Source organism: Mesoplodon bidens, assembly GCF_964165515.1.
Source record: "Mesoplodon bidens genome assembly, chromosome: 1".
Lineage (NCBI taxonomy): Eukaryota > Metazoa > Chordata > Mammalia > Artiodactyla > Ziphiidae > Mesoplodon > Mesoplodon bidens.
The window spans coordinates 113275984-113303603 of record NC_138176.1 but is presented as its reverse complement, the minus strand read 5'-3'; the positions used below and the strand labels follow the sequence as shown (position 1 = coordinate 113303603).

The 27620-nt window shown below is 41.5% G+C and overlaps 1 protein-coding gene across 3 annotated transcripts in view; it reads right to left on the bottom strand.

Annotated features, from left to right (window-relative positions):
- The window catches only part of TBCE (tubulin folding cofactor E), a 114194-nt gene that overhangs the window by 63579 nt on the left and 22995 nt on the right, over window positions 1-27620 (bottom strand). For 2 of the 3 annotated variants that reach the window (XM_081241166.1, XM_081241164.1), the window contains exon 2: window positions 17349-17482. In XM_081241166.1, the coding sequence (XP_081097292.1) occupies window positions 17349-17448 (100 nt within the window). In that variant the 5' untranslated portion in view covers window positions 17449-17482. Of the gene's footprint in view, window positions 1-17348; window positions 17483-21409; window positions 21498-27620 lie in introns of all 3 variants that reach the window. The other variant, XM_081241165.1, reaches the window with a different exon arrangement.

Here is a 27620-nt window from a genome sequence, read left to right as displayed (position 1 = left end):
CACTGAAGCTGGACTCTCCCAGGAGAAGGCGGCAAAGAAGTCTCCATCTCCCAACTGCAGACAACTGACTTCCCTCAGCTCCTGCTGAAGGGCAAGCAGAACAAAACCAGCTCCCCAGAGAAAGCAGCCTGGCTGAGCAGGTGGAGACGGCGTGGGTGGACTGAGGAACAGGACCCATTGGCTGTGGCTCTGCTTCCATGGGTCTGGGTGCCTCCTGGTCCTCCTCTAAAGTACGGAGGCACACTTGTCAAACGTTCAGATTCTGTGACTTTAGAAACAGAAGAACTGAAGTAAAGGAGTGAAGCTTTTTTTTGTGAACAGTGACTATCCCCCAAGTGGCAGCCAGACACAGGAAGGCCCACCCGGAGATCGTACCTGGAGCCTGCAGATAGCAGTGGGAGCCACCCCCTTGGATTTAACTGGGGGGCCTGAAGGAGAGGCCTGGGAGGAGCTGAGGATCATCCGAGGCAGATGGGACTAAACTGCTTTAGCAAACAGCCCAGCCAGCTCTAGAGGCCCTGCCCAGATCCCCTGTGGGAGTGCCCAGCCCTGTGACCACCTGGGGAACCAACTGGTGAGAGCTGGGAATCTGTGCTCAGAGCTCCGCCCACTGCAGCCCTAAAGGAGATAAAACAGAAATCGCTAGCACACAGCAGCAGATCAATCCCCACTACCCAGTTCATTCCTTCCCCTGAACTGACACCTCCCTGAGCACTGTTAACCCTTCACAGCTCCAGATATGCCCTTACTTTGTGTTTCTTCCGCATTTTACTCAGCACAGGGGTTCAGAGGCAGAGCACCTGGGTTAAGTTCTGCCTCATCAATTCCTAACCAGGTCTACTTAACCTTTCTGTGCCTCAGCGTCCTCATCCAGAAAACAGGGATGATGCTGTCTATCTCACCAGATTGGAGATCATTCAGTCATTCAACAAATATACTGAACACCTACTAGGTACTTGGAGTGCTAGGCGCGGCCGTTCCAGGTGCTCAGTGTACACCAGTAACTAGTCTAAGTGCCTTTAAGCCTTTAGCTCATTTAGTTGTCACAACAGCCCTGTAACAACATCCAGTGAAATAACCCCAGGAGTAAGTACTAAATCTGTGTTCAATTTCTCTACATCTTTGTACCAATCCCACAGGTGATCTCTAAAAGAAATCCAAGAGTAGCACCAACTGAGGTAGAGTAATGGAAAGAATGTCCCATACAATGATATAATTAATGAAGAGTAAATATGCAGTAGTTCCTGCTTTGCAGAATTATAATTTTCAGGGGGAAAAATGTCTGATAATACATACATGAAGAAAGTATCAAAATCACAGGCAATTTAATAAATGAAAGTAATATATACCACATCAGATTTACTAAACTATCAATAAATAGCTTCTATCTAAGTTACTGTATTTGTGAGGTGCCACTCCAATCTGCCTTTAGGAACTGGAACATATTCCCCCAAGCTGCTGGGCGTACTGGCTTTTGGCAGTTCGCACTCAACTGTGGCCCTCTTTTAGAATTGTCTCCACTGAAGAAAGCACCTTGCCCCAGAGCACACCTCCTTCCTAAGGCAACCAGAACCCAGTGATAGGTTACCATACCTCAAATATGAAAGACTCTGAAGGGCCATCCTATCTTCAGGGTTCCCCCATGGGGTCAGCTGAAATGCTTATTTAGAATAATCACAGCCCAACTTCTCCCTCTGCCCAATCCACTCCCTTTCATTAGGATCAATCCTAAGAGTACTCCCTAATACACTTTTTTTTTTTTTTTTTTTTTTTTTCTTTTTGCGGTATGCGGGCCTCTCACTGTTGTGGCCTCCCCCGCTGCGGAGCACAGGCTCCGGACGCGCAGGCCCAGCGGCCATGGCTCACGGGCCCAGCCGCTCCGCTGCACATGGGATCCTCCCAGACCGGGGCACGAACCCGTATCCCCTGCATCCGCAGGCGGACTCTCAACCACTGCGCCACCAGGGAGGCCCCCTAATACACTTTTTGAACAGTAAACTTCCTAAATGTGAATCTCCATCTCAATCTGCTTCCCAGAACACTGGGGTACTAGAAATTTCCAAGAACTGGACATTGACCCAATACTTTCAGACAGCAACTTGGCAATATGTGTCAAGAATCTTAAAATATTCATATTCTTGAGAAGCAATGGAATAGAAACGGTATGTGTTCTAAAGCAGAGATTTAAATCCCAGCTCTTTATAAGAAAGCTTTGAGACCTGAATCTTGGTCTCCTCATCAATAAAAATGGGACAAATAACGTCTATATTTTAGAGTTGTTGTTATAACGTTAGAGTTGTAATAATGCTCTTGTTCAAAGTGGAGAGCATATGTAAAAGCACCTGGTACACAATGTTGCTTAATTAACTTAAGGTTGTTCATCAGCTGACTTTAAATATTCATTGATTGGTTCAAGATGGTGGAGTAGGGCTTCCCTGGTGGCGCAGTGGTTGAGAGCCTGCCTGCCGATGCAGGGGACACGGGTTCGTGTCCCAGTCTGGGAAGATCCCACGTGCCGCGGAGTGGCTGGGCCCGTGAGCCATGGCCGCTGAGCCTGCAGGTCCAGAGCCTGTTGCTCCGCCACGGGAGAGGCCACAACAGTGAGAGGCCCGCATACTGCAAAAAAAAAAAAAAAAGATGGCGGAGTAGAAAGACGTGCTCTCACTCCCTCTTGTGAGAACACCAGAATCACAATTAACTGAACAATCATCGACAGGAAGGCACTGGAACTCACCAAAAAAGATACCCCACATCCAAAGACAAAGGAGAAGCCACAATGAGATGGTAGGAGGGGCGCAATCACAATAAAATCAAATCCCATAACCACTGGGTGGGTGACTCACAAACTGGAGAACAATTATACCACAGAAGTCCACCCACTGGAATGAAGGTACTGAGCCCCATGTCAGGTTTCCCAACCTGGGGGTCTGCCAACAGGAGGAGGAATTCCTAGAGAATCAGACTTTGAAGGCTAGTGGGACTTGATTGCAGGACTTCGACAGGACTGAGGGAACAGAGACTCCACTCTTGGAGGGCACACAAAAAGTAGTGTGTGCATAGGGACCCAGGGGAAGGAGCAGTGACCCCACAGGAGACTGAACCAGACCTACCTGCTAGTGTTGGAGGGTCTCCTGCAAGGCGGTGGGTGGCTGTGTCTCACCATGAGGACAAGGAAACTGGCAGCACAAGTTCAGGGAAGTACTCCTTGGTGTGAGCCCTCCCAGAGTCTGCCATTAGTCCCACCAAAGAGCCTGTAGGCTCCAGTACAGGGTTGCCTCAGGCCAAACAACCAACAGGGAGGGAACCAAGCCCCACCCATTAGCAAACAAGCGCATTAAACTTTTACTGAGCTCTGCCCACCAGAGCAACAGCCAGCTCTACCCACCACCAGTCCCTCCCATCAGGAAACTTGCACAAGCCTCTTAGATAGCCCCATCCACCAGAGGGCAGATATCAGAAGCAAGAAGAACTACAATCCCACAGCCTGTGGAACAAAAACCACATTCACAGAAATATAGACAACATGAAAAGGCAGAGGACTATATACCAGATGAAGGAACAAGATAAAACGCCAGAAAAACAACTAAATGAAGTGGAGATAGGCAACCTACCAGAAAAAGAATTCAGAATAATGACAGTGAAGATGATACAGGACCTCGGAAAAAGAATGGAGGCAAAGATCGAGAAGATGCAAGAAATGTTTAACAAAGACCTAGAAGAATTAAAGAACAAACAGAGATAAACAATACAATAACCAAAATGAAAAATACACTAGAAGGAATCAATAGCAGAATAACTGAGGCAGAAGAACAGGTAAGTGACCTGGAAGACAGAATGGTGGAATTCACTGCTGTGGAACAGAATAAAGAAAAAAGAATGAAAAGAAATGAAGACAGCCTAAGAGACCTCTGGGACAACATTAAACGTAACAACATTTGCATTACAGGGGTCCCAGAAGGAGAAGAGAGAGAGAAAGGACCCTAGAAAATATTTGAAGAGATTACAGTCGAAAACTTCCCTAACATGGGAAAGGAAGTGGCCACCCGAGTCCAAGAAGCACAGAGAGTTCCACACAGGATAAACCTAAGAAGAAACCCACCGAGACACAAACTAATCAAATCGGCAAAAATTAAACACAAAGAAAAATTATTGAAAACAGCAAGGGACAACAAATAACATACAAGGGAACTCCCACGAGTTTAACAGGTGATTTCTCACCAGAAACCCTACAAGCCAGAAGGGAGTGGCATAATATACTTAAAGTGATGAAAGGGAAGAACCTAAAACCAAGATTACTCTAGCCAGCAAGGATCTCATTCAGATTGACAGACAAATCAAAAGTTTTACAGACAAACAAAAGCTAAGAGAATTCACCACCACCAAACCAGCTCTACAACAAATGCTAAAGAAAATTCTCTAAGTGGGAAACACAAAAGAAGAAAAGGACATACAAAAACAAACCCAAAACAATTAAGAAAATGGTCATGGGAACATACATATCCATAATTACCTTAAACACGAAGGATTACATGCTCCAAGCAAAAGACACGGGCTCGTTAAATGGATACAAAAATAAGACCCATATATATGCTGTCTACAAGAGACCCACTTCAGACCTAGGGACACATACAGACTGAAAGTGAGGGGATGGAAAAAGATATTCCATGCAAATGGAAATCAAAAGAAAGCTGGAGTAGCAATACTCGTATCAGATAAAATAGACTTTAAAATAAAGAATGGGGCTTCCCTGGTGGCGCAGTGGTTGAGAGTCTGCCTGCCGATGCAGGGGACACGGGTTCGTGCCCTGGTCCGGGAAGATCCCACATGCTGCGGAACGGCTGGGCCCGTGAGCCATGGCCGCTGGGCCTGCGCGTCCAGAGGCTGTGCTCTGCAGTGGGAGAGGCCACGGCAGTGAGAGGCCCCCGTACCGAAAAAAAAAAAAAAAAAAGTAAAATAAAGAATGTTACAAGAGACAAGGAAGGACACTATATAATGCTCAACGGATCAATCCAAGAAAAAGATAAAACAATTATAAATATATATGCACCCAACATAGGAGCACCTCAATACAGAAGGCAACTGGTAACAGCTATAAAAGAGGAAATCAACAGTAACACAACAGTAGTGGGAGACTTTAACACCTCACTTACACCAATGGACAGATCATCCAAACAGAAAGTTAATAAGAAAACACAAGCTTTAAATGACACAATAGACCAGATAGATTTAATTGATATTTAGAGGACATTCCAACCAAAAACAGCAGACTACCCTTTCTTCTGAAGTGCGCATGGAACATTCTCCAGGACAGATCACATCTTGGCTCACAAATCAAGCCTCAGTAAATTTAAGAAAATTGAAATCATATCAAGCATTTGTTCTGACCACATGCTATGAGATTACAAATCAATTACAGGGAAAAAACCGTAAAAAACACAAACACATGGAGGCTAAACAATATGTTACTAAATAACCAAGAGATCACTGAAGTTATCAAAGAGGAAATCAAAAAATACCTAGAGACAAATGACAGTGAAAACAGGATGATCCAAAACGTATGGGATGCAGCAAAAGCAATTCTAAGAGGGAAGTCTATAGCAATACAAGCCTACCTCAAGAAACAAGAAAAATCTCAAATAAACAATCTAACCTTACACCTAAAGGAACTAGAGAAAGAAGAACAAACAAAACCCAAAGTCAGCAGAAGGAAAGAAATCATAAAGATCAGAGCAGAAATAAATGAAATGGAAAAGAGGAAAACAATAGTAAAGATCAATAAAACTAAAAGCTGGTTCTTTGAGAAGATAAACAAAATTAATAAACCATTAGCCACACTCATCAAGAAAAAGAGGGAGAGGACTCAAATCAATAAAATAAGAAATGAGGGCTTCCCTGGTGGCGCAGTGGTTGAGAGTCTGCCTGCTGAGACAGGGGACACGGGTTCGCGCCCCAGTCTGGGAAGATCCCACATGCCGCGGAGTGGCTGGGCCTGAGAGACATGGCCACTGAGCCTGTGCGTCTGGAGCTTGTGCTCCACAACAGTGAGAGGCCCATGTAACGCAAAAAAAAAAAAAAAAAAAAGAAAAAGGGGAAGTTGCAATAGACACCGCAGAAATATAAAGCATCCTAACAGACTACTACAAGCAACTCTATGCCAATAAAATGGACAACCTGGAAGAAATGGACAAATTCTTAGAAAGGTATAACCTTCCAAGACTGAACCAGGAATAAATAGAAAATATGAACAGACCAATCACAAGTAATGAAATTGAAACTGTGATTAAAAATCTTCCAACAAACAAAGTCCAGGACCAGATGACTTCACAGGTGAATGCTATCAAACATTTAGAGAAGAGCTAACACACATCCTTCTCAAACTCTTCCAAAAATTGCACAGGAAGGAACACTCCCAAACTCATTCTATGAGGCCACCATCACCCTGATACCAAAACCAGACTAAGATACTACAAAAAAAGAAATTTACAGACCAATATCACTGATGAATGTAGATGCAAAAAACCTCAACAAAATACTAGCAAACAGAGTCCAAAAAAACATTAAAAGGATCATACACCATGATCAAGTGGGATTTATCCCAGGGATGCAAGGATTCTTCAATATATGCAAATCACTCAATGGGATACACCATATTAACAAATTGAAGAATAAAAACCATATATGATCATCTCAATGGATGCAGAAAAAGCTTTTGACAAAATTCAACACCCATTTATGACAAAAACTCTCCAGAAAGTGGGCATAGAGGGAACCTACCTCAACATAATAATGGCCATATACAACAAACCCACAGCAAACATCATTCTCAATGGTGAAAAACTGAAAGCATTTCCTCTAAGATCAGGGACAAGACAAGGATGTCCACTCTCACCACTATTATTCAACATAGTTTTGGAAATCCTAGCCACGTCAATTAGAGAAGAAAAAGAAATCAAAGGAAGACGAATTGGAAAAGAAGAAGTAAAACTGTCACTGTTTGCAGATGACATGATACTATACATAGAGAATCCTAAAGATGTCACCAGAAAAATACTAGAGCTAATCAATGAATTTGGTAAAGGAGCAGGACACAAAATTAATGCACAGAAATCTCTTGCATTCCTATACACTAATGATGAAAAATCTGAAAGAGAAATTAAGGAAACACTCCCATTTACCACTGCAACAAAAAGAAAAACATACCTAGGAATAAACCTACCTAGGGAGACAAAAGACCTGTATGCAGAAAAGTATAAGAAACTGATGAAAGAAATTAGAGATGATACAAACAGATGGAGAGATATACCACGTTCTTGGATTGGAAGAATCAATAATGTGAAAATGACTATACTACCCAAAGCAATCTACAGATTCAATGCAATCCCTATCAAATTACCAATGGCATATTTTACAGAACCAGAACAAAAAAATCTTAAAATCTGTATGGAAACAGAAAAGACCCCGAATAGGCAAAGCAGTCTTGAGGGAAAAAAATGGAGCTGGAGGAATCAGACTCCCTGACTTCAGACTATACTACAAAGCTACAGTCATCAAGACGATATGGTATTGGCACAAAACCAGAAATATAGACCAATGGAACAGGAAAGAAAGCCCAGAGATAAACCCACGCACCTATGGTCAACTAATCTATAACAAAGGAGGCAAGGATATACAATGGAGAAAAGAGAGTCTCTTCAATAAGTGGTGCTGGGAAAACTGGACAGCTACATGTAAAAGAATGAAATTAGAACACTCCCTGATACCATACACAAAAATAAACTCAAAATGGAGTCGAGACCTAATGTAAGACTGGACATCATAAAACTCTTAGAGGAAAACATAGGAAAAACCCTCTTTGACATAAATCACAGCAAGATATTTTTTGATCCACCTCCTAGAGTAATGGAAATAAAAACAAAAATAAACATATGGGACCTAATGAAACTTAAAGGCTTTTGTACAACAAAGGACACTACAAACAAGACGAAAGGACAACCCTCAGAATGCGGAAAATATTTTCAAATGAATCAACGGACAAAGGATTACTCTCCAAAATATATAAACAGCTCGTGGAGCTCAATATTAAAAAAAACAACGCAATCCAAAAATGGGCCGAAGACCTAAATAGACATTTCTGCAAAGAAGACATACAGATGGCCAAGAAGCACATAAAAAGCTGCTCAACATCACTAATTATTAGAGAAATGCAAATCAAAACTACAATGAGGTATCATCTCACACCAGTTAGAATAGGCATCATCAGAAAATATAAAAACAACAAATGCTGGAGAGGGTGTGGAGAAAAGGGAACCCTCTTACACTGTTGGTGGGAATGTAAATTGATACAGCCACTATGGAGAACAGTATGCAGGTTCCTTAAAAAACTACAAATAAAATTACCATATGACCCAGCAATCCCATTACTGGGCATATACCCTGAGAAAACCAAAATTCAAAAAGAGACATGCAGCCCAATGTTCACTGCAGCACTATTTACAATAGCTAGGTCATGGAAGTGACCTAAATGCCCATCAACAGACGAATGGATAAAGAAGATGTGGTACATATATACAATGGAATATTAGCCATAAAAAGGAACGAAACTGGGTCATCTGTAGAGACGTGGATGAACTTAGAGACTGTCATACAGAGTGAAGTAAGTCAGAAAGAGAAAAACAAATATTGTATATTAACGCATATATGTGGAACCTAGAAAAATGGTACAGATGAACCGGTTTGCAGGGCAGAAACTGAGACACAGATGTAGAGAACAAACGTATGGACACCAGGGTGGGGAAGCGGCAGGCATAGCGGGGTGCTGTGATGAACTGGGAGATTGGGATGGACATGTATACACTGATGTGTATAAAATGGATAACAAATAATAACCTGCTTTATAAATAAATAAAATTCAAAAATTACAAAAAAAGAATATACATGTAAAAAAAAGATTAAATATTACTTTCTCTTCCAATTTACCAATAATCCAAGTCAAATAAGGGAAGAAACTCTCTCCATACTAAATATCCTGGTAAACCTTAGGTCCATGAAGGCAGAGTCCATATCTACCTAGCTCAGTGGTTCTCAAACCTTAGTGAACTTAGTAAAGTACCCTGGAGAGCTTCTTAAAACACACACTGCTGGGCCTCACCTCCAGAGTTTCTGATTCAGTAGTTCTTGGGTGAGGCTCCAGAATTTTCACTGATAACAAGTAACCAAGTGATGCTGATACTGGTCAGTGACCACACTTTGAGACCTTCTGGTATAAGTTTTTCACTGAATTCCCCTGTATTGATTCAAGCCAGTTCCTAATACACAGAAGATACTTAAATACTCGTTGATTGACTAAAACATATAAGTAAGTCTACTATACTGTTGTTTACAAAAGTAAAAAACTAGAAATTAATGTCTAAAAATGGGGGGTGATTAAATAAACTATGTACTATACTAAATGTAACCATTAAGAAACACAAGTAAAATCATCAACGAAGTGAAAAAGCAACCTACTGAATGGGTGAAAATATTTGCAAATCATTTATCTGATAAGGGATTTAATATCCAAAGTATACAAAGAATTCACACAACTCAATAGCAAAAAAAACACAAATCTGATTTAAAATTGGGCAGAGGCACTAAACAGACATTTTCCAAAGAAGACATACAGATGGCCAACAGGTACATGAAAAGATGCTCAAGATTACTAATTATCAGGTAAATGCAAATCAGAACCACAAGGAGATATCACCTCACACCTGTTAGAAATGCTATTACCAAAAAGACAAGAGATAACAAGTGTTGGTTAGGCTACAGAGGTAACAAGTGTTGGTTAGGCTACGGAGAGAAGGGAACCCTTGTGCATTGCTGGTGGGAGTGTAAATTGATGCAGCCATTATGGAAAACATTATGGAGGTTCCACAAAAAATTAAAAACAGAAGTACCATAGAACCTAGAATTAAACTTCTCAGTATTAATCCAAAGCAAACAAAACACTAACTCAAAAATATATTTGCACCCCCATATTTACTGCAGCATTATTTACAGTAGCCAAGACATAGAAGCAACCTAAGTGTCCACTGATGGATGAATGGATGAAGAAGATGTGGTACACGTATATAATGGAATATCATTCAGCCATAAAAAGAAAGGAAATCTTGCCATTTGTGACAACATGGACAGACCTTGACAGCATTATGATGCTAAGTGAAATAAGTCAGACAGAGAAAGACAAATACCGTATGATCTCACTTACATGTGGAATCAAAAAGAAAAGAAAAAGAAAAAAGAAAGGAAGGGATAGGAAAGGAAAGGAAAGGGGGAGAGACCTTCAAGATGGAGGAGTGAGACGTGGAGATCACCTTCCTCTCCACAAATACATCAGAAATACATCTACATGTGAAACAGCTCCTACAGAACACCTACTGAACGCTGGCAGACAATCTCAGACTTCCCAAAAGGCAAGAAACTCCCCACGTACTTGGGTAGAGCAAAAGAAAAAAGGAAAAACAGAGACAAAAGAATAGGGATGGGACCTGCCCCTCTGGGAGGGAGCTGTGAAGGAGGAAGTTTCCACACACTAGGAAGGCCCTTCACTGGCAAGACAGGGGGTGGCGGGGGGGAAGATCGGAGCCATGGAGGACAGCGCAGCAACAGGGGTGCAGAGGGCAAACTGGAGAGATTCCGACACGGAACATGGGTGCCGACCAGCACTCACCAGCCTGAGAGGCTTGTTTGCTCACCCGCCGGGGTGGGCAGGGGCTGGGAGCTGAGGCTGGGGCTTCGGAGGTCAGATCCCAGGGAGAGGACTGGGGTTGGCTGCATGAACACAGCCTGAAGGGGGCTAGTGCGCCGCAGCTAGCCGGGAGGGAGTCCAGGAAAAAGTCTGGATCTGCCTAAGAGGCAAGAGACCACTGTTTCAGGGTGCGCAAGGAGAGGGGATTCAGAGCACTGCCTAAACGAGCTCCAGAGACGGGCACGAGCTGCGGCTATCAGTGTGGACACCAGGGATGGGCATGAGACGCTAAGGCTGCTGCTGCAGCCACCAAGAAGCCTGTGTGCAAGCACAGGTCACTATCCACACCTCCCCTCCTGGGAGCATGTGTAGCCCGCCATTGCCAGGGTCCAGTGATCCAAGGACAACTTCCCAAGGAGAACACACAGCATGCCTCAGGCTGGTGCAACATTATGCTGGCCTCTGCCGCCACAGGCTCGCCCCGCATTCCATACCCCTCCCTCCCCACAGCCTGAGTGAGCCAGAGCCCCCTAATCAGCTGCTACTTTAACGCAATCCTGTCTGGGCAGGGAATAGATGCCCTCAGGTGACCTACAGGCAGAGGCGGGTCCAAATCCAAAGCTGAACCCCAGGAGTTGTGCGAACAGAGAAGAGAAAGGGAAATCTCTCCCAGCAGCCTCAGGAGCAGCAGATTAAATCTCCACAGTCAACCTGATGTACCCTGCATCTGTGGAATACCTGAATAGACAACGAATCATCCCAAAATTGAGGCAGTGGACTCTGGGAGCAACTGTAGACTTGGGGTTTGCTTTCTGCATATAATTCGTTTCTGGTTTTATGTTTATCTTAGTTTAGTATTTAGAGCTTATTATCATTCATTTACTGATTTGGTTGCTCTCTTCCTTCTGTTTTACATATAGATATATATATTCTTTTCCTTTTTCTCTTTTTGTGAGTAGGTATGTGCATGCTTCTTTGTGTGATTTTGTCTGTATAGGTCAGCTTTTACCATTTGTCCTAGCGTTCTGTCTGTCCGTTTTTGTTTTTTCTTTAATATAATTTTTAGCGCTTGTTATCATTTGGTGGATTTGCTTTTCGGTTTGGTTACTCCCTCTTTCTTTCTTTCTTCTTTTTTTAAAATTACTTTTTAGTTTTTTAATTTTCAATAATTTTTTAATACCTTTCTTTCTTTTTATTATTTTTTCCTCGCCTCCCCTCCCCTCCCCTCCCTTCCTTCCTTTTCTTTTTTTTCCCCTTTTCTTCTGAGCCATGTGGCTGGCAGGGTCTTGGTGCTCCAGCCGTGTGTCAGACCTATGCCTCTGAAGTGGGAGAGCTGAGTTCAAGACATTGGTCCAGGGCTTCCCTGGTGGCGCAGTGGTTGGGAGTCCGCCTGCCGATGCAGGGGACGCGGGTTCGTGCCCCGGTCCGGGAGGATCCCACATGCCGCGGAGCGGCTGGGCCCGTGAGCCATGGCCGCTGGGCCTGCGCGTCCGGAGCCTGTGCTCTCCAATGGGAGAGGCCACAGCAGTGAGAGGGCGGCGTACCGCAAAAAAAAAAAAAAAAAAAAAAAAAGATATTGGTCCACTAGAGATCTCCCAGCTCCAAGTAATATCAAACAGTGAAAGCTCTCCCAGAGATCTCCAACTCAACACTGAGACCCAGCTCCACTCAACAACCAGCAAGGTAGAGTGCTGGACACCCTATGCCAAACAACTAGCAAGACAGGAACACAACCCCACCCATCAGCACAGAGGCTGCTTAAAATCATAATAAGGTCACAGACACCCCAAAACACACCACCGGACGTGGTCCTGCCCACCACAAAGACAAGATCCAGCCTCATCCACCAGAACACAGGCACCAGTCCCCTCCACCAGGAAGCCTGCACAACCCACTGAACCAACCTTAGCCACTACGGGCAGACACCAAAAACAGCGGGAACCACGAGCCTGCAGCCTGTGGAAAGGAGAACCCAAACACAGTAAGATAAGCAAAATAAGACAGAGGAACACGCAGCAGATGAAGGAGCCAGGTAAAAACCCACGAGACCTAACAAATGAAGAGGAAATAGGCAGTCTACCTGAAAAAGAATTCAGAGTAATGATAGTAAACGTGGTCCAAAATCTTGGAAATAGAATGGAGACAATACAAGAAACTTTTAACAAGGACCTACAAGAAATAAAAAGCAAACAAACAATGATGAACAACACAATAAGTGAAATTAAAAATTATCTAGAAGGAATCAATAGCAGAGTAACTAAGGCAGAAGAACAGATAAGTGACCTGGAAGATAAAATAGTGGAAATAACTCCCACAGAGCAGAATAGAGAAAAAAGAATGAAAAGAATTGAGGAGAGTCTCAGAGACCTCTGGGACAACATTAAACGCACCAACATTCGAATTATAGTGGTCGCAGAAGAAGAAGAGAAAAAGAAAGGCACTGAGAAAATATTTGAAGAGATTATAGTTGAAAACTTCCCTAATTCGGGAAAGGAAATAGTTAATCAAGTCCAAGAAGCACAGAGAGTCCCATACAGGATAAATCTAAGGAGAAAAACGCCAAGACACATATTAATCAAACTATCAAAAATTAAATACAAAGAAAAAATATTAAAAGCAGCAAGGGAAAAACAACAAATAACATACAAGGGAATCCCCACAAGGTTAACAGCTGATCTTTCAGCAGAAACTCTGCAAGCCAAAAGGGACTGGCAGGACATATTTAAAGTGATGAAAGGGAAAAACCTACAACCAAGATTACTCTACCCAGCAAGGATCTCATTCAGATTTGACAGAAAAATTAAAACCTTTACAGACAAACGAAAGCTAAGAGAATTCAGCACCACCAAACCAGCTTTACAACAAATGCTAAAGGAACTTCTCTAGGCAGGAAACACAAGAGAAGGAAAAGACCTACAATAACAAACCCAAAACAATTAAGAAAATGGTAATAGGAACATGCATATCAATAATTACCTTAAATGTAAACTGATTAAATGCTCCCACCAAAAGACACAGACTGGCTGAATGGATACAAAAACAAGACCCCTGAGACGCTAAGGCTGCTGCTGCAGCCACCAAGAAGCCTGTGTAGCTATCAATGGAACAGGATAGAATAGAACAGGATAGAAAGCCCAGAGATAAACCCACGCACGTATGGTCACCTTAACTTTGATAAAGGAGGCAGGAATGTATAGTGGAGAAAGGACAGCCTCTTCAATAAGTGGTGCTGGGAAAACTGGACAGGGACATGTAAAAGCATGAGATTAGATCACTCCCTAATACCATACACAAAAATAAGCTCAAAATGGATTAAAGACCTAAATGTAAGGCCAGAAACTATCAAACTCTTAGAGGAAAACACAGGCAGAACACTCTATGACATAAATCACAGCAAGATCCTTTTTGACCCACCTCCTAGAGAAATGGAAATAAAAACAAAAATAAACAAATGGGACCTAATGAAATTTCAGAGCTTTTGCACAGCAAAGGAAACCATAAACAAGACCAAAAGACAACCCTCAGGATGGGAGAAAATATTTGCAAATGAAGCAACTGACAAAGGATTAATCTCCAAAATTTATAAGCAGCTTATGCAGCTCAAAAACAAAAAAAACAAACAACCCAATCCAAAAATGGGCAGAAGACCTAAATAGACATTTCTCCAAAGAAGATATACAGATTGCCAACAAACACATGAAAGAATGCTCAACATCAATAATCATTAGAGAAATGCAAATCAAAACTACAATGAGGTATCATCTCACACCAGTCAGAATGGCCATCATCAAAAAATCTAGGAACAATAAATGCTGGAGAGGGTGTGGAGAAAAGGGAACACTCTTGCACTGCTGGTGGGAATGTGAATTGGTACAGCCACTATGGAGAACAGTATGGAGGTTCCTTAAAAAACTACAAACAGGGCTTCCCTGTTGGCGCAATGGTTGAGAGTCCGCCTGCCGATGCAGAGGACGCGGGTTCGTGCCCCGGTCCAGGAGGATCCCACATGCCGCGGAGCGGCTGGGCCTGTGAGCCATGGCCGCTGAGCCTGCACGTCCGGAGCCTGTGCTCCACAGCGGGAGAGGCCACAGCAGTGAGAGGCCCGCGTACCGCAAAAAAAAAAACAAACAAACAAACTACAAACAGAACTACCATATGACCCAGCAATCCCACTACTGGGCATATACCCTGAGAAAACCATAATTCAAAGAGTCATGTACCAAAATGTTCATTGCAGCTCTATTTACAATAGCCAGGAGACGGAAACAACCTAAGTGTCCATCATCGGATGAATGGATAAAGAAGATGTGGCACATATATACAATGGAATATTACTCAGCCATAAAAAGAAATGAAATTGAGCTATTTGTAATGAGGTGGGTAGACCTAGAGTCTGTCATACAGAGTGAAGTAAGTCAGAAAGAGAAAGACAAATACCGTATGCTAACACATATACATGGAATTTAAGAAAAAAAAATGGCATGAAGAACCTAGGGGTAAAACAGGAATAAAGACACAGACCTACTAGAGAATGGACTTGAGGATATGGGGAGGGGGAAGGGTAAGCTGTGACAAAGCGAGAGAGAGGCATGGACATATATACACTACCAAACGTAAGGTAGATAGCTAGTGGAAAGCAGCCGCATAGCACAGGGAGATCAGATTGGTGCTTTATGACCACCTGGAGGGGTGGGATAGGGAGGGTGGGAGGGAGGGAGACGCAAGAGGGAGGGGATATGGGAACATATGTGTATGTATAACTGATTCACTTTGTTATAAAGCAGAAACTAACACACCACTGTAAAGCAATTATACTCCAATAAAGATGTAAAAAATATATATATATACATGATAGAAGACTTACCTGATTTTTGTCATCAATTAAAAGTTATTAAGTATTAAGGGAAAAAGAAACAATAAATGCTGGAGAGGATGTGGAGAAAAGGGAACCCTCTAACACTGTTGGTGGGAATGTAAATTGATACAGCCACTATGGAGAACAGTCTGGAGGTTCCTTAAAAAACTAAAAATAGAACTACCGTACGACCCAGCAATCCCACTACTCGGCATATACCCTGAGAAGACCATAATTCAAAAAGAGTCATGTACCACAGTGTTCACTGGAGCTCTATTTACAAAAGCCAGGACATGGAAGCAACCTAAGTGTCCACTGACAGATGAATGGATAAATAAGATGTGGCACATATACAGAATGGAATATTACTCAGCCATAAAAGGAAATGAAATTGAGTTATTTGTAGTGAAGTGGATGGACCTAGAGTCTGTCATACAGAGTGAAGTAAGGCAGAAAGAGAAAAACAAATACTGTATGCTAACACATATATATGGAATCTAAAAAATAAAAAGAAAAGAAAAATGGTTATGTAAAACCAAGGGGCAGGACAGGAATAAAGATGCAGATGTAGAGAATGGACCTGAGGACACGGGGAGGGGGAAGGGTAAGCTGGGACAAAGTGAGAGAGTGGCATGGACATATATACACCACCAAATGTAAAACAGATAGCTAGTGGGAAGGAGCCGCATAGCACAGGGAGATCAACTCGGGGATTTGTGACCACCTAGAGGGGTGGGATAGGGAGGGTGCAAGGGAGACGCAAGAGGGAAGAGATATGGGGGTATATGTATATGTATAACTGATTCACTTTGTTATAAAGCAGAACCCAACACACCATTGTAAAGCAATTATATTGCAATAAAGATGTTAAAAATATATATATAAATGCAAAAGTAATAAATACTCAAAATTCACTAAATAAATAAATAAATAAATAAATAAAAAGAAACAAGAAAGGAAGGGAAGGGGAAGGAAAGGGGAAAGGAAGGAAGGAAGGAAGAGAAGGAGGGAGGGAGGAGGAAAGAAAAGAACACACAGATACAGAGAACAGGTCAGATTGGTGGTGCCAGAGGTGGAGGATGGGGGGTGGCTAAAATGGGTGAAAGAGGTCAAAAAGGTATAAACTTCCAGCTATAAAATAAGTAAGTCCTGGAGAGTTCTTAAAATTTTCAAAACTATATAAGTATGTGTGGTTATATATGTGAAGTAGACTATTGTGGTGATCGTTTTGCAGTGTATACAAACACTGAATCATTATGTTGTATACCTGAAACTAATATTATATGTCAATTATATCTCAATAAAAAAGGAAATACAAGTAAAATGATGCTACAGAAACACAGATAAATATATACCAAATCATAAGTTAAAAACGGTAACACAGAATTGTATTTATATCAATTTAAAGTACAACATACACATGGATTAATGATAAGAGGAATTCCACAAATATTATTTCATTTTTGAGCTTAGGATTATGGGAATTCAAGATTTTTAATTAGTATTTAAAGTTTACTCAGAAGATATTTTAAGGTTGACTTAATATAAAATAGCAACACTGAATAATCAGATAAGTGTGTAATCAAATAAAGCCATGGATATCACAGGATATTGTCACAGAAATAAAACAACTGTATATCAGAGGTATATATAACTTGGTTGTTAGTTTCCTCAAAACTGGTGTTATAAAGCACTGCTGAGAAGCCTAACCAGAAACAAGTACAAAATAAATACACACACACACACACACACAAAATCATAAATTACCTGCCATAGGAGGGACAACGCCAGAAAAACGCACTGTTGCATGTTCTCCATTAACTTCGACTCTCCGACCAATGACATCTGCTGTCAAAGTGTCATTCATTATAACATTGCCAGAATCCAAAATATGAGGAGATCTAGGAAGAAAACACAACATTGACAAGGACGTAGTAAAATTCTTTAAAAAAATTTTTTTTAACTTTACGTAGCTATTCATGAGGTCAATGCTTCTACCCAATTTAGTCTTCACATTTTGGTGAAGGGAAGAACCTAAAGGTTTAGGTACTAGACTCTCAGAATTTGACTTTACTCTCTAACTATATTTTGATAATTTAATCCTTTTTTAAGAAAGCTTGCTTAACTTCAGTTAGCTCACATCACATGACTGTGTATTCTATCATTTACTGAAAGGGGTGGGAAGGGAAAGAGAATAGAAGAGAGGGGGATAAAGGTTACAGAGAAAAGGGAAAGGAAACAGGCAACATGGGCATTGTTCTCTCTCCAGGAAGGAGAAACACAAATCCACAGATGCAGGAAGGAACACGTACAATGAAAAATTCAGAGAATTCCCTTGCGATCCAGTGGTTAGGACTCTGCACTTCCACTGCCAAGAGCGCAGGTTTGATCCCTGGTCGGGGAGCTAAGATTCCAGAAGCTGCATGGCGCAGCAAAAAAAGAAAAAAAAGGAAAAAGAAAATTTCAGAACCCTAAAAACAAGGAGCCTAAGAGAAAAGTATCATCTATCTAGGAATGATCACTAGGTCCAACTCCCACTTCAACAAGTCGGTTTCTTCAACAGATGAAAAAGAGATAGATGGAAGGAAAACAAAGAGATTAAAAGAAACTTAAGAGAAATGTAAGCCAACTGCAATGTACCGACTTCATTTGGAACCTAAATTCTTAAAAACTGTAAATAACTTTCAAAATAAATCATGAGAAAACTGAAAATTTGAATGCTGACTAGATAGTTGATGATATTCAAGAATAATTGTTTCCCGTAAGGCAAAGACAAAATCCATTTATTTTGGGGAAAAAAGGGAAAGAATAATTGTTAAATTTTGAGCTGTGGTAATGGTATAGTGGTTATGACTTTTTGTAAGACTTTATATTTCACAAAAATACACATTAAATTATTTACAGATTTTTCTGTATTTTAGACATATCACACCAGTGGCAGTATAGACAATACACTGAAAGGAAGTTAAAAGCAGAGTGGCCAGTTAGGGAAATACTGCTGTAATTCGGGTGAAAACAATGACAGCTTGAGCCAAGGCACTCGCCTCCATCCATTCATTCAACACATACTAAGCACTGACCACATGCTGGATAATGCATGGACCTCACATCACACACAGTAAACCCTACATGTGTGATTCCTGCCTCAGAAGCTTACAGTCCACTGGCAGTTAGACCTGAGAGAAGGGTATGGATTTTAGAGAAAGTTAAGAGCTAGAACGGGGTCTGGAGATTAAATGGATAGAAATGGTAAAACTGAAGACTAGGAAGACAAGATTTTGTCTAGGGTATATGGTGGTGCCAGACACCAACATGAGTAATACAAGAGGAGGTCTAGGCTTGGGAGGGAAGAGAGTTTGTTTGAGGTGCCTATAGAATGTCAAGATGGACTTAGGACTCTAGTTCAAAAGACATGTTTTCACTAGAAATGTGTTTTTGGGAGTCATCAGAACAATTTATAACTGATAACCATGACAGTGGATGAGACTGAAAGTGTATTAGGTGCAAAGAAAAGAGGGTGGAAAGAAAAAGAGAGTCACTGACAGAACCCAGGGGAAATATAATACTTAAAAGAGAAAGGGAAGAAACCCCTAAGAAAGAGTCAGAGGAAAACCTGGTTTTCTTTTATCCTTTCTGGCTTTTCCTCCTCTGACTCAGCAAGTGGTATTGGAAAAGTTGGACAGCCCCATGTAATAAATTAATGAAGTTAGAACACACCCTCTCACCATACACAAAAATAAACTCAAAATGGCTTAAAGACTTAAGACATGACACCATAAAACTCCTAGAAGAGATCACAGGCAAAACACTATCTGACACAAATCGTACCAATGTTTTAAGTCAGTCTCCCAATGCAACAGAAATAAAAGCAAAAATAAACAAATGGGACCTAATCAAACTCAGAAGTTTTTGCACAGCAAAGGAAACCATAAACAAGATGAAGACAACCTACATACAGAATGGGAGAAAATATTTGCAAATGATGCGACTGACAAGGGCTTAATTTCCAAAATTTACAAACAGCTCCTACAACTCAATAACAAAAAAACAACCAACCCAATCGAAAAAATGGGCAGAAGACATAAAGAGACATTTCTCCAAAGAAGAAATACAGATGGCCAATAAGCACATGAAAAGATGCTCAAAGTTGCTAATTATTAGAGAAATGCAAATCAAAACTACAATGTACTATTTCACATGGGTCAGAATGGCCATCATTAAAAAGTCTACAAATGACAAATGCTGGAGAGGGTGTGGAGAAAAGGGAACCCTCCTACACTGTTGGTGGGAATGTAAGTTGTACAACCACTGTGGAAAACAGTATGGAGGTTCCTCAGAAAACTAAAAATAGAATTATCATATGATCCAGCAACCCCACTCCTAGGCATATATCCAGACAAAACTATAATTCAAAAAGACACATGCACCCCTATGTTCATAGCAGCACTATTTATAACAGCCAGGACACGGAAACAATCTAAATGTCCATCAACAGAGGAATGGATAAAGAAGATGGGGTACATATATACAATGGAATATTACTCAGCCATAAAAAAGAACGAAATAATATCATCTTCAGCAACATGGATGCAATTAGGGATTATCATACTAAGTGAAGTCAGAAAGAGAAAGATAAATACCATATGATATCGTTTATATGTGGAATCTAAAATATGACACAAATGAACCTATCTATGAAACAGAATCAGGGACATAGAGAACAGACTGGTGGCTGCCAAGGTGAAGGGGGTTGAGGGAGGGTTGGAGTGGGAGGCTGGGGTTAGCAGATGTAAGGTTTTATATATAGGATGGATAAACAACAAGGGTTCTACTTGTATAGCACAGAGAACTATATTCAATATACTATTATAAACCATAATGGAAAAGAATATTTTAAAAAATGTATATATATGTATAACTGAATCACTTTGCTGTACAGAAGAAATTAACACAACATTGTAAATCAGCTATACTTCAATTAAAAAAAATATTGATTGGGACTTCCCTGGTGGTGCAGTGGTTAAGAGTCTGCCTTCCAATGCAGGGGACGCAGGTTTGATCCCTGGTCAGGGAACTAAGATCCGACATGCCACAGGGCAACTAAGCCTGTGCACTCTAGATCCTGCGCACCACAACTAGAGAGCCCACGCACTCTAGAGTCCATGCCCCGCAATGAAGAGCCTGCGCACCACAACTAAGATCTGATGCAGCCAAATAAATAAATATTTTTTTTAAAATATTGCTTTAAAAAATAAATAAATACAGGCAAACCTCTGAGATATTGTGTGTTTGGTTCTAGAACACCAAAATAAGGTGAATATCGTAATAAAAAAGGAGGGGGGGTGAATTTTGATGGTTTAAATACCGGAGGACAAAACCACCACCAAAACAAAAAGAAACAAACAAACAAACAAAGATAAACATGGGAGGACAGGGCAGTCAGGAAGGGGCCAACATCTAGATCTAAACTTGCCTGGTAGGGTTGAAAAGCAAAAGGGAAATCAGCCCAGAACCTCAAATAGGTGGGAAAAGTCAAAACAGTTCAGACAAGTTGATGATAAAGTCAGTAGGAGGGTGAGGCAGGTGTGAGGAAGCCATGTTTTAGTAAGCTCAGACACATGTGGAGTCAGCAGCTAAGCGGTCTGGTCAGTAGGGAGGGCCCTAATCACAAGCCTGTGGTCAGAGGCAAAGTTCTAGCCCCTGAGGAGAAAAACTGGTAAGATCACTGTAGAGCACCATTCCTACAAGAAGTTAAAGTATCAGTAGTAGGCCGAATCTTGGTTCCATGAACCAGAGTGCATGGGGGTTATACAAACCCAGAAACTCACAAACAGGCCCCACAGTCAGTGTGAAGCTCTGGGCCAGGGCTCAGCCTAAGGGGACCACCTTGCAGATCAGGCTCACAGCGAGAATATCCTGGCGAGAAGAACGGGTCAGTGGTCAACTGGTGATTAGGAAACCAAGTGGCATAAATGGCAGAAGTGAGGAAAGAAGACATTAGGAAGTAGTCCTCATTTTCCTTTGACATACATAACATATACATAACATACATAAGTAATTCATGAATTATAAAGTTCCTTCACCTGCTCGATCCTATTTGATCTCTAGTAACAATTATTTTCTTTTTCTTTCTTTTTTTTTTTTTTTTGCGGTATGCGGGCCTCTCACTGTTGTGGCCTCTCCCGTCGTGGAGCACAGGCTCCGGACGCACAGGCTCAGCGGCCATGGCTCACGGGCCCAGCCGCTTCGCGGCATGTGGGATCCTCCCGGACCGGGGCACGAACCTGTGTCCCCTGCATCGGCAGGCGGACTCTCAACCGCTGCGCCACCAGGGAAGCCCAACAATTATTTTCTTTAAATAAATTTATTTTCTTTGGCTGTCTTGGGTCTTCGTTGCTGTGCGCAGGCTTCCTCTAGTTGCGGCGAGCGGGGGCTACTCTTCATTGCAGTGCTCGTGCTTCTCATTGCGGACGCTTCTCTTGTTGCGGAGCACGGGCTCTAGGGCACGTGGGCTTCAGCAGTTGTGGCTCGCAGGCTCTAGAGCACAGCCTCAGTAGTTGTGGCACATGGGCTTAGTTGCTCCGCAGCATGTGGGATCTTCTCGGACCAGGGCTCAAACCCATGTCCCCTGCATTGGCAGGCGAATTCTTAACCACTGCGCCACCAGGGAAGCCCAGTAACAATTCTTTTCATTCCCATCTCTATGTTGTGCCCACAGGACCTGAGATCATTAGGTAGAAGGTATCTAAGGTCAGTAATTAATTGGCTCTGCATCATGTTTTTGTTTTGTTGGGGTTTTTTTGGCCCTGCTGCACGGCTTGTGATTTTAGTTTCCCAAAGAGGGACTGAACCTGGGCCCTCGGCAGTGAAAGCATGGAGTCCTAACCACTGGACAGCCAGGGAAGTCCCTGCATCATGTATTTTTGATGATCCTGTCTAGTCTCTTAACCCTTCTAATAATTGCTTATTGATACTGTGATCTTCTGAGAGGGTCCAGAAACTGGATCCTTGTCTTGGTGACCTATGCCTTGGTTCTCTCTCCCTCTGGCCAGTCACCCAATAAGTCCCTATATTCTGTTGTTAGACCCACTTGATGCTAGTTACTGGTCCACCCTGGACCTCCATGGCCTGTTGCTAACACCACCACTTCGATCACCCCTAACTCAAGCCCTCCCTCTCAGTTAGTGTCTAGTCAAACTGTCCTGAAGTCAGGTGCTCTCTTAGTTATGAGTGGCATGTCACTGTTCCTTGGTTAGGTGCATCCAGGTGCCAACTGAGCCTTGGTTAAGGCTTTTATTTAAATATTTTGGGTTGGCCAAAAAGTGCCTTCAGTTTTTAAGTAAAAGTAAAAGACAATTCTCATTTTCACCAAGAACTTTACTGAACAACGTATTCACCTTTTTTGTTCCACTACCTTCTGCCATTTTCCAGGCAACTTCATAATTCCATCTTCCCAAAACTTTTTATCTTTTTGAGAAAAGAACTGTTTCAGGTGCCTTTTACAGTCTTTCAGTGAATTGAAATTTTTTCCATTAACATAATTTTGTAAAGACCTAAATAAATGGAAATCCAAAGGTACAATGACTGGTGAATATGGCGGATGAATCAGAACTTCCCAGCCAAGCTGGAACAGCTTTTGCCTGGTCATCAAAGAAACATGCAGTTTTATGTTATCCTGATGGAAGATTATGCCTTCTCTGTTGACTAATTCTAGATGGTTTTCGTCCAGTGCTGCTTCCAGTTGGTCTAACTGGGAGCAGTACTTGTTGGAATTAATCGCTTGGTTTTCCGGAAGGAGCTCATAATAGAGGACTCTCTTCCAATCCCAGCATATACACAACGTCATCTTCTTTGGATGAAGGCCAGTCTTTGGTGTGGTTGTTGGTGGTTCATTTCGATTGCCCCATGATCTCTTCCATTCCACGTTGTTGTACAGTATCCACTTTTCATAGCCTGTCATAATCTGTTTTAAAAGTAGAACGTTTTCATAACATTTAAGTAGAGAATCGCATGCAGAAATACGGTCAAGGTTTTTTTCCCTTAACTTACGTGGAGCCCAAACATCAAAGATTAATGTAACCAAGCTGGTGCAAATGACCTTCAATGCTTGATTTGGATATTTTGAGTATGTCGGCTATCTCTCGCATGGTATAATGTTGATTTTTCTCAATTAATGTCTCAGTGTGATCGCTATCAACTTGAACTGGTCTATCTGACCGTGGAGCATCGTTCAATGAGAAATCTCCAGCACAAAACTTCGCAAATCACTTTTGACACATTCAATCAGTCACAGCACCCTCTCCATACACTGCACAAACCTTTTTGTGTGTTTTGGTTGCATTTTTACCTTTCTTGAAATAATAAACCATAATATGCCGAAAATGTTGCTTTTTTTCTTCCATCTTCAATATTTAAATGGTTACACAAAAATTCACCAATATTTATAAGTCTTTTTTTAAATGCACGCTGATATGACAGCTGTCACATACAATCTAACAAAATTGTTTCAAATGAAGTTAAAGACAGCTAAGTGCTACTAGAGCAATCATACAGAAAAAAACCAAACGAACTTTTTGGCCAGCCCAATACATGTTCACTAATTAATGAAGACAGCCCATTTAATTTTCAAGTGACGCCGCTTGCTGAATAACAGTTCTTTAAAAAGAGAAGAAATATACCACCCTACCTATCATTTCCACCCACTGATTTTGGTACTGCCCTCTGCAGCTATACAGAATCAAACTATTCCCTTTTCCAGCTGACATTTAAATATTTGAAGGCCACTATTATGTTATTATTTCTCCTCTCTCCTCTTCCTGTCCCCACCTCCTAAAACCCTTTCCCAGGGTAAACATTCCCAGCACCACCCTCATGTGAATTCCAAGTTCTCCTCCATAATTCATTTACTGATTCTTTTCTTAAAATACAACACCTAAGGGCCTCCCTGGTGGCACAGTGGTTGAGAATCTGCCTGCTAATGCAGGGGACACGGGTTCAAGCCCTGGTCTGGGAGGATCCCACATGCCGCGGAGCAACTAGGCCCGTGAGCCACAACTACTGAGCCTGCGTATCTGGAGCCTGTGCTCCACAACAAGAGAGGCCGCGATCGTGAGAGGCCTGCGCACCGCGATGAAGAGAGGCCCCCGCTTGCCACAACTAGAGAAAGCCCTCGCACAGAAACGAAGACCCAACACAGCAAAAATAAATAAATAAAATTTAAAAAAATACAATACCTAAAACTGAAAACCACATTCCAAATGTGACTTGACCTGTGTGTGGGTTCAGTGGTCTGAACATCACACATCTAATAATGTAGCCTAATATTACATTTCACTTTTCCCCCTTTTCATGGGAAACACTGTTGCTTGCTATTAAGATTACAATGAAATAAACTCTGTAGCCATTTTTTAATTACTATCACTTTCTGATCGTAAAATTAAAATGTTTAAATTTCACTATAATTACATTACCCTAAAAAAGTTTTCAAAAGTTTTAAATGCCCTTTCAAATTTCATTAACATGTAAATAGAATTTTATTACAATATATATATATAATTTCTGTTCCACTTCTTTTAACATTCTGTAAACATTTTTCTATACAGCCACAGAATCACATTAATCACTTGAATCTTGACGTGTAGATACCACAACTGAATCTTTTCTCTATTGTTATGTTTTCATTGTTTACTATCCCAAAGAAAACAGCTAAAAACATCTTTCATTTTAAAATTATTATGTCTTTGAAGTATTTCCTTAGGAAAAATTCTTGAGACAATTATTCCAAGTAAATAAATATGTTTAAGATTCTAGAAAGCCATGACCAAATTGTCCATCAAAAAAAAAGTTAAGGGCTTCCCTGGTGGCGCAGTGGTTGAGAGTCCACCTGCCGATGCAGGGGATATGAGTTCGTGCCCCGGTCCGGAAGGATCCCACATGCCATGGAGCGGCTGGGCCTGTGAGCCATGGCCGCTGAGCCTGCGCGTCCGGAGCCTGTGCTCCGCAACGGGAGAGGCCACAACAGTGAGAGGCCCGGCGTACCGCAAAAAAAAAAAAAAAAAAAAAAAAAAAGTTAATTACTGACACTGACACCAAGACAAAATCTACTTGTTTAATTCTTTCTACAAAGTCCTAGGAATTCTCATCAAGAGCTTTCAAATCAGGTCTTCTCTATCCTGTACTTGTATATCTAATGTTCGAGGTAGAAGTTAATATGTTATATTATTATAAATGTAGGACTTTACATTTATATACATTAAACATTCGATAATCCAACATATTATCTCTCCCAGCTGTGTGCTGTGCAATTTTTGTAAAATAAAGACAAAAAAAGAATATAAGACACTGACCAAAGACAGAAACCCATGGGTAAAACTTTTCAGTTACAAGCCTATCCAGCTCACATTCAAGAATGTCATGAACTTTGTGAAATGTTTCGCTGAAATCAAAATACACTGTCAGGAGATATACTCTTCTCAATCAAACAGAGGAGGAATGGGGTAAGATAAGGAATACTTACACTTATTAGCTTATACACCTCTGAGTTGTATGAATGTTTTTAGAACAAGTAATTTTTTTTTCTATTGATGAGGAGAGGAAAAGAAGGATGATTTTGAAAAGAGGGAGGAATAATGCACTGTTCTCATCGAATTCCCCTGGCTTGCCCGCTGGTCACTTAGTAGCCATCTGGTTATCAAATTAACTGTCGAGGTATTGTAGTGCCTGTGTTCAAGTGACCCTTATTTTACTTAAATAAGGCCCTAAAGCACATGAGTAATGATGCTGGCAATTCAGATATGCCAAAGAGAAGCCATAAAGTGCTTCCTTTATGTGAAGAGGTGTAAGTTCCCCACTTAATAAGGAAAGAAAATAAAATCATGGGCTTCCCTGGTGGCGCAGTGGTTGAGAGTCCGCCTGCCGATGCAGGGGACACGGGTTCATGCCCGGTCCGGGAAGATCCCACGTGCCGTGGAGCGGCTGGGCCCGTGAGCCATGGCTGCTAAGCCTGCGCATCCGGAGCCTGTGCTCTGCAACGGGAGAGGTCACAACAGTGAGAGGCCCGCGTACCGCAAAAAAAAAAAAAAAAATAAAAAAAAAAAAAAAAATAAAATCATATGCTGAGATTGCTAAGATCTACAGTAAGAAAAAAACCTATCCGTGAAACTGTGAAGAAGGAAATAGAAATTCACACTAGTTTTGCTGTCATACCTCAAACTGCAAAAGTTATGGCCACGTGCATAATTGGAAAAGGGACTGAATTTGTATACAGTAAGATACTTAAGACTGAAAAACCACATTCACATAACTTTTATTACTTTTATATGATTATAATGTTTCTATTTGATTATTACTGTTAATCTCTTACTGTGCCTAATTATAAGTTATAATTTATAAAGTTTAGGAAAAAACAGAATAATTAGGGCTTGGTACTATCTGCAGTTTCAGGGATCCACCGGGGGTCTGGGAACATAACCCCCAAAGATAAGGAGGACTACTTATTTTTCTCTTTTTATGTTTTAAAAATGTTTAGGATTTAAAGTTAAAACAAATATATTACTAAAAGATGAAAAAAAGAGAAGAAAAGAAAGAAAAGGGGGCTTCCCTGGTGGCACAGTGGTTGGGAATCCACATGCCAATGCAGGGGACATGGGTTCCAGCCCTGGTCTGGGAGGGTCCAACGTGCTGCGGAGCAACTAGGCCCGTGCACCACAGCTGCTGAGCCTGCGCTCTAGAGCCCACATGCTGCGAATGCTGAGGCCCGCGCACCTAGAGCCCGTGCTCTGCAACAGGAGAGGCCACCGTGGGGAAGGGTGGCCTCTGCTCCCCGCAGCTGGAGGGGCCCATGCGCAGCAATGAAGACCCAATGCAGCCAAAAATAAATAAAAAAATAAAATAAATTTATTTTAAAAAAACAAAAAGAAGGAAGGAAGGAAGGAAGGGAAGGAAGAAGGAAAGAAAAGAAAGAAATCTATTACTATAACCAGAGTAGGCCTCCTTACACTACTTTTTAGTCTAAATCAATCCTAAAGGCTTTTTTTCCTT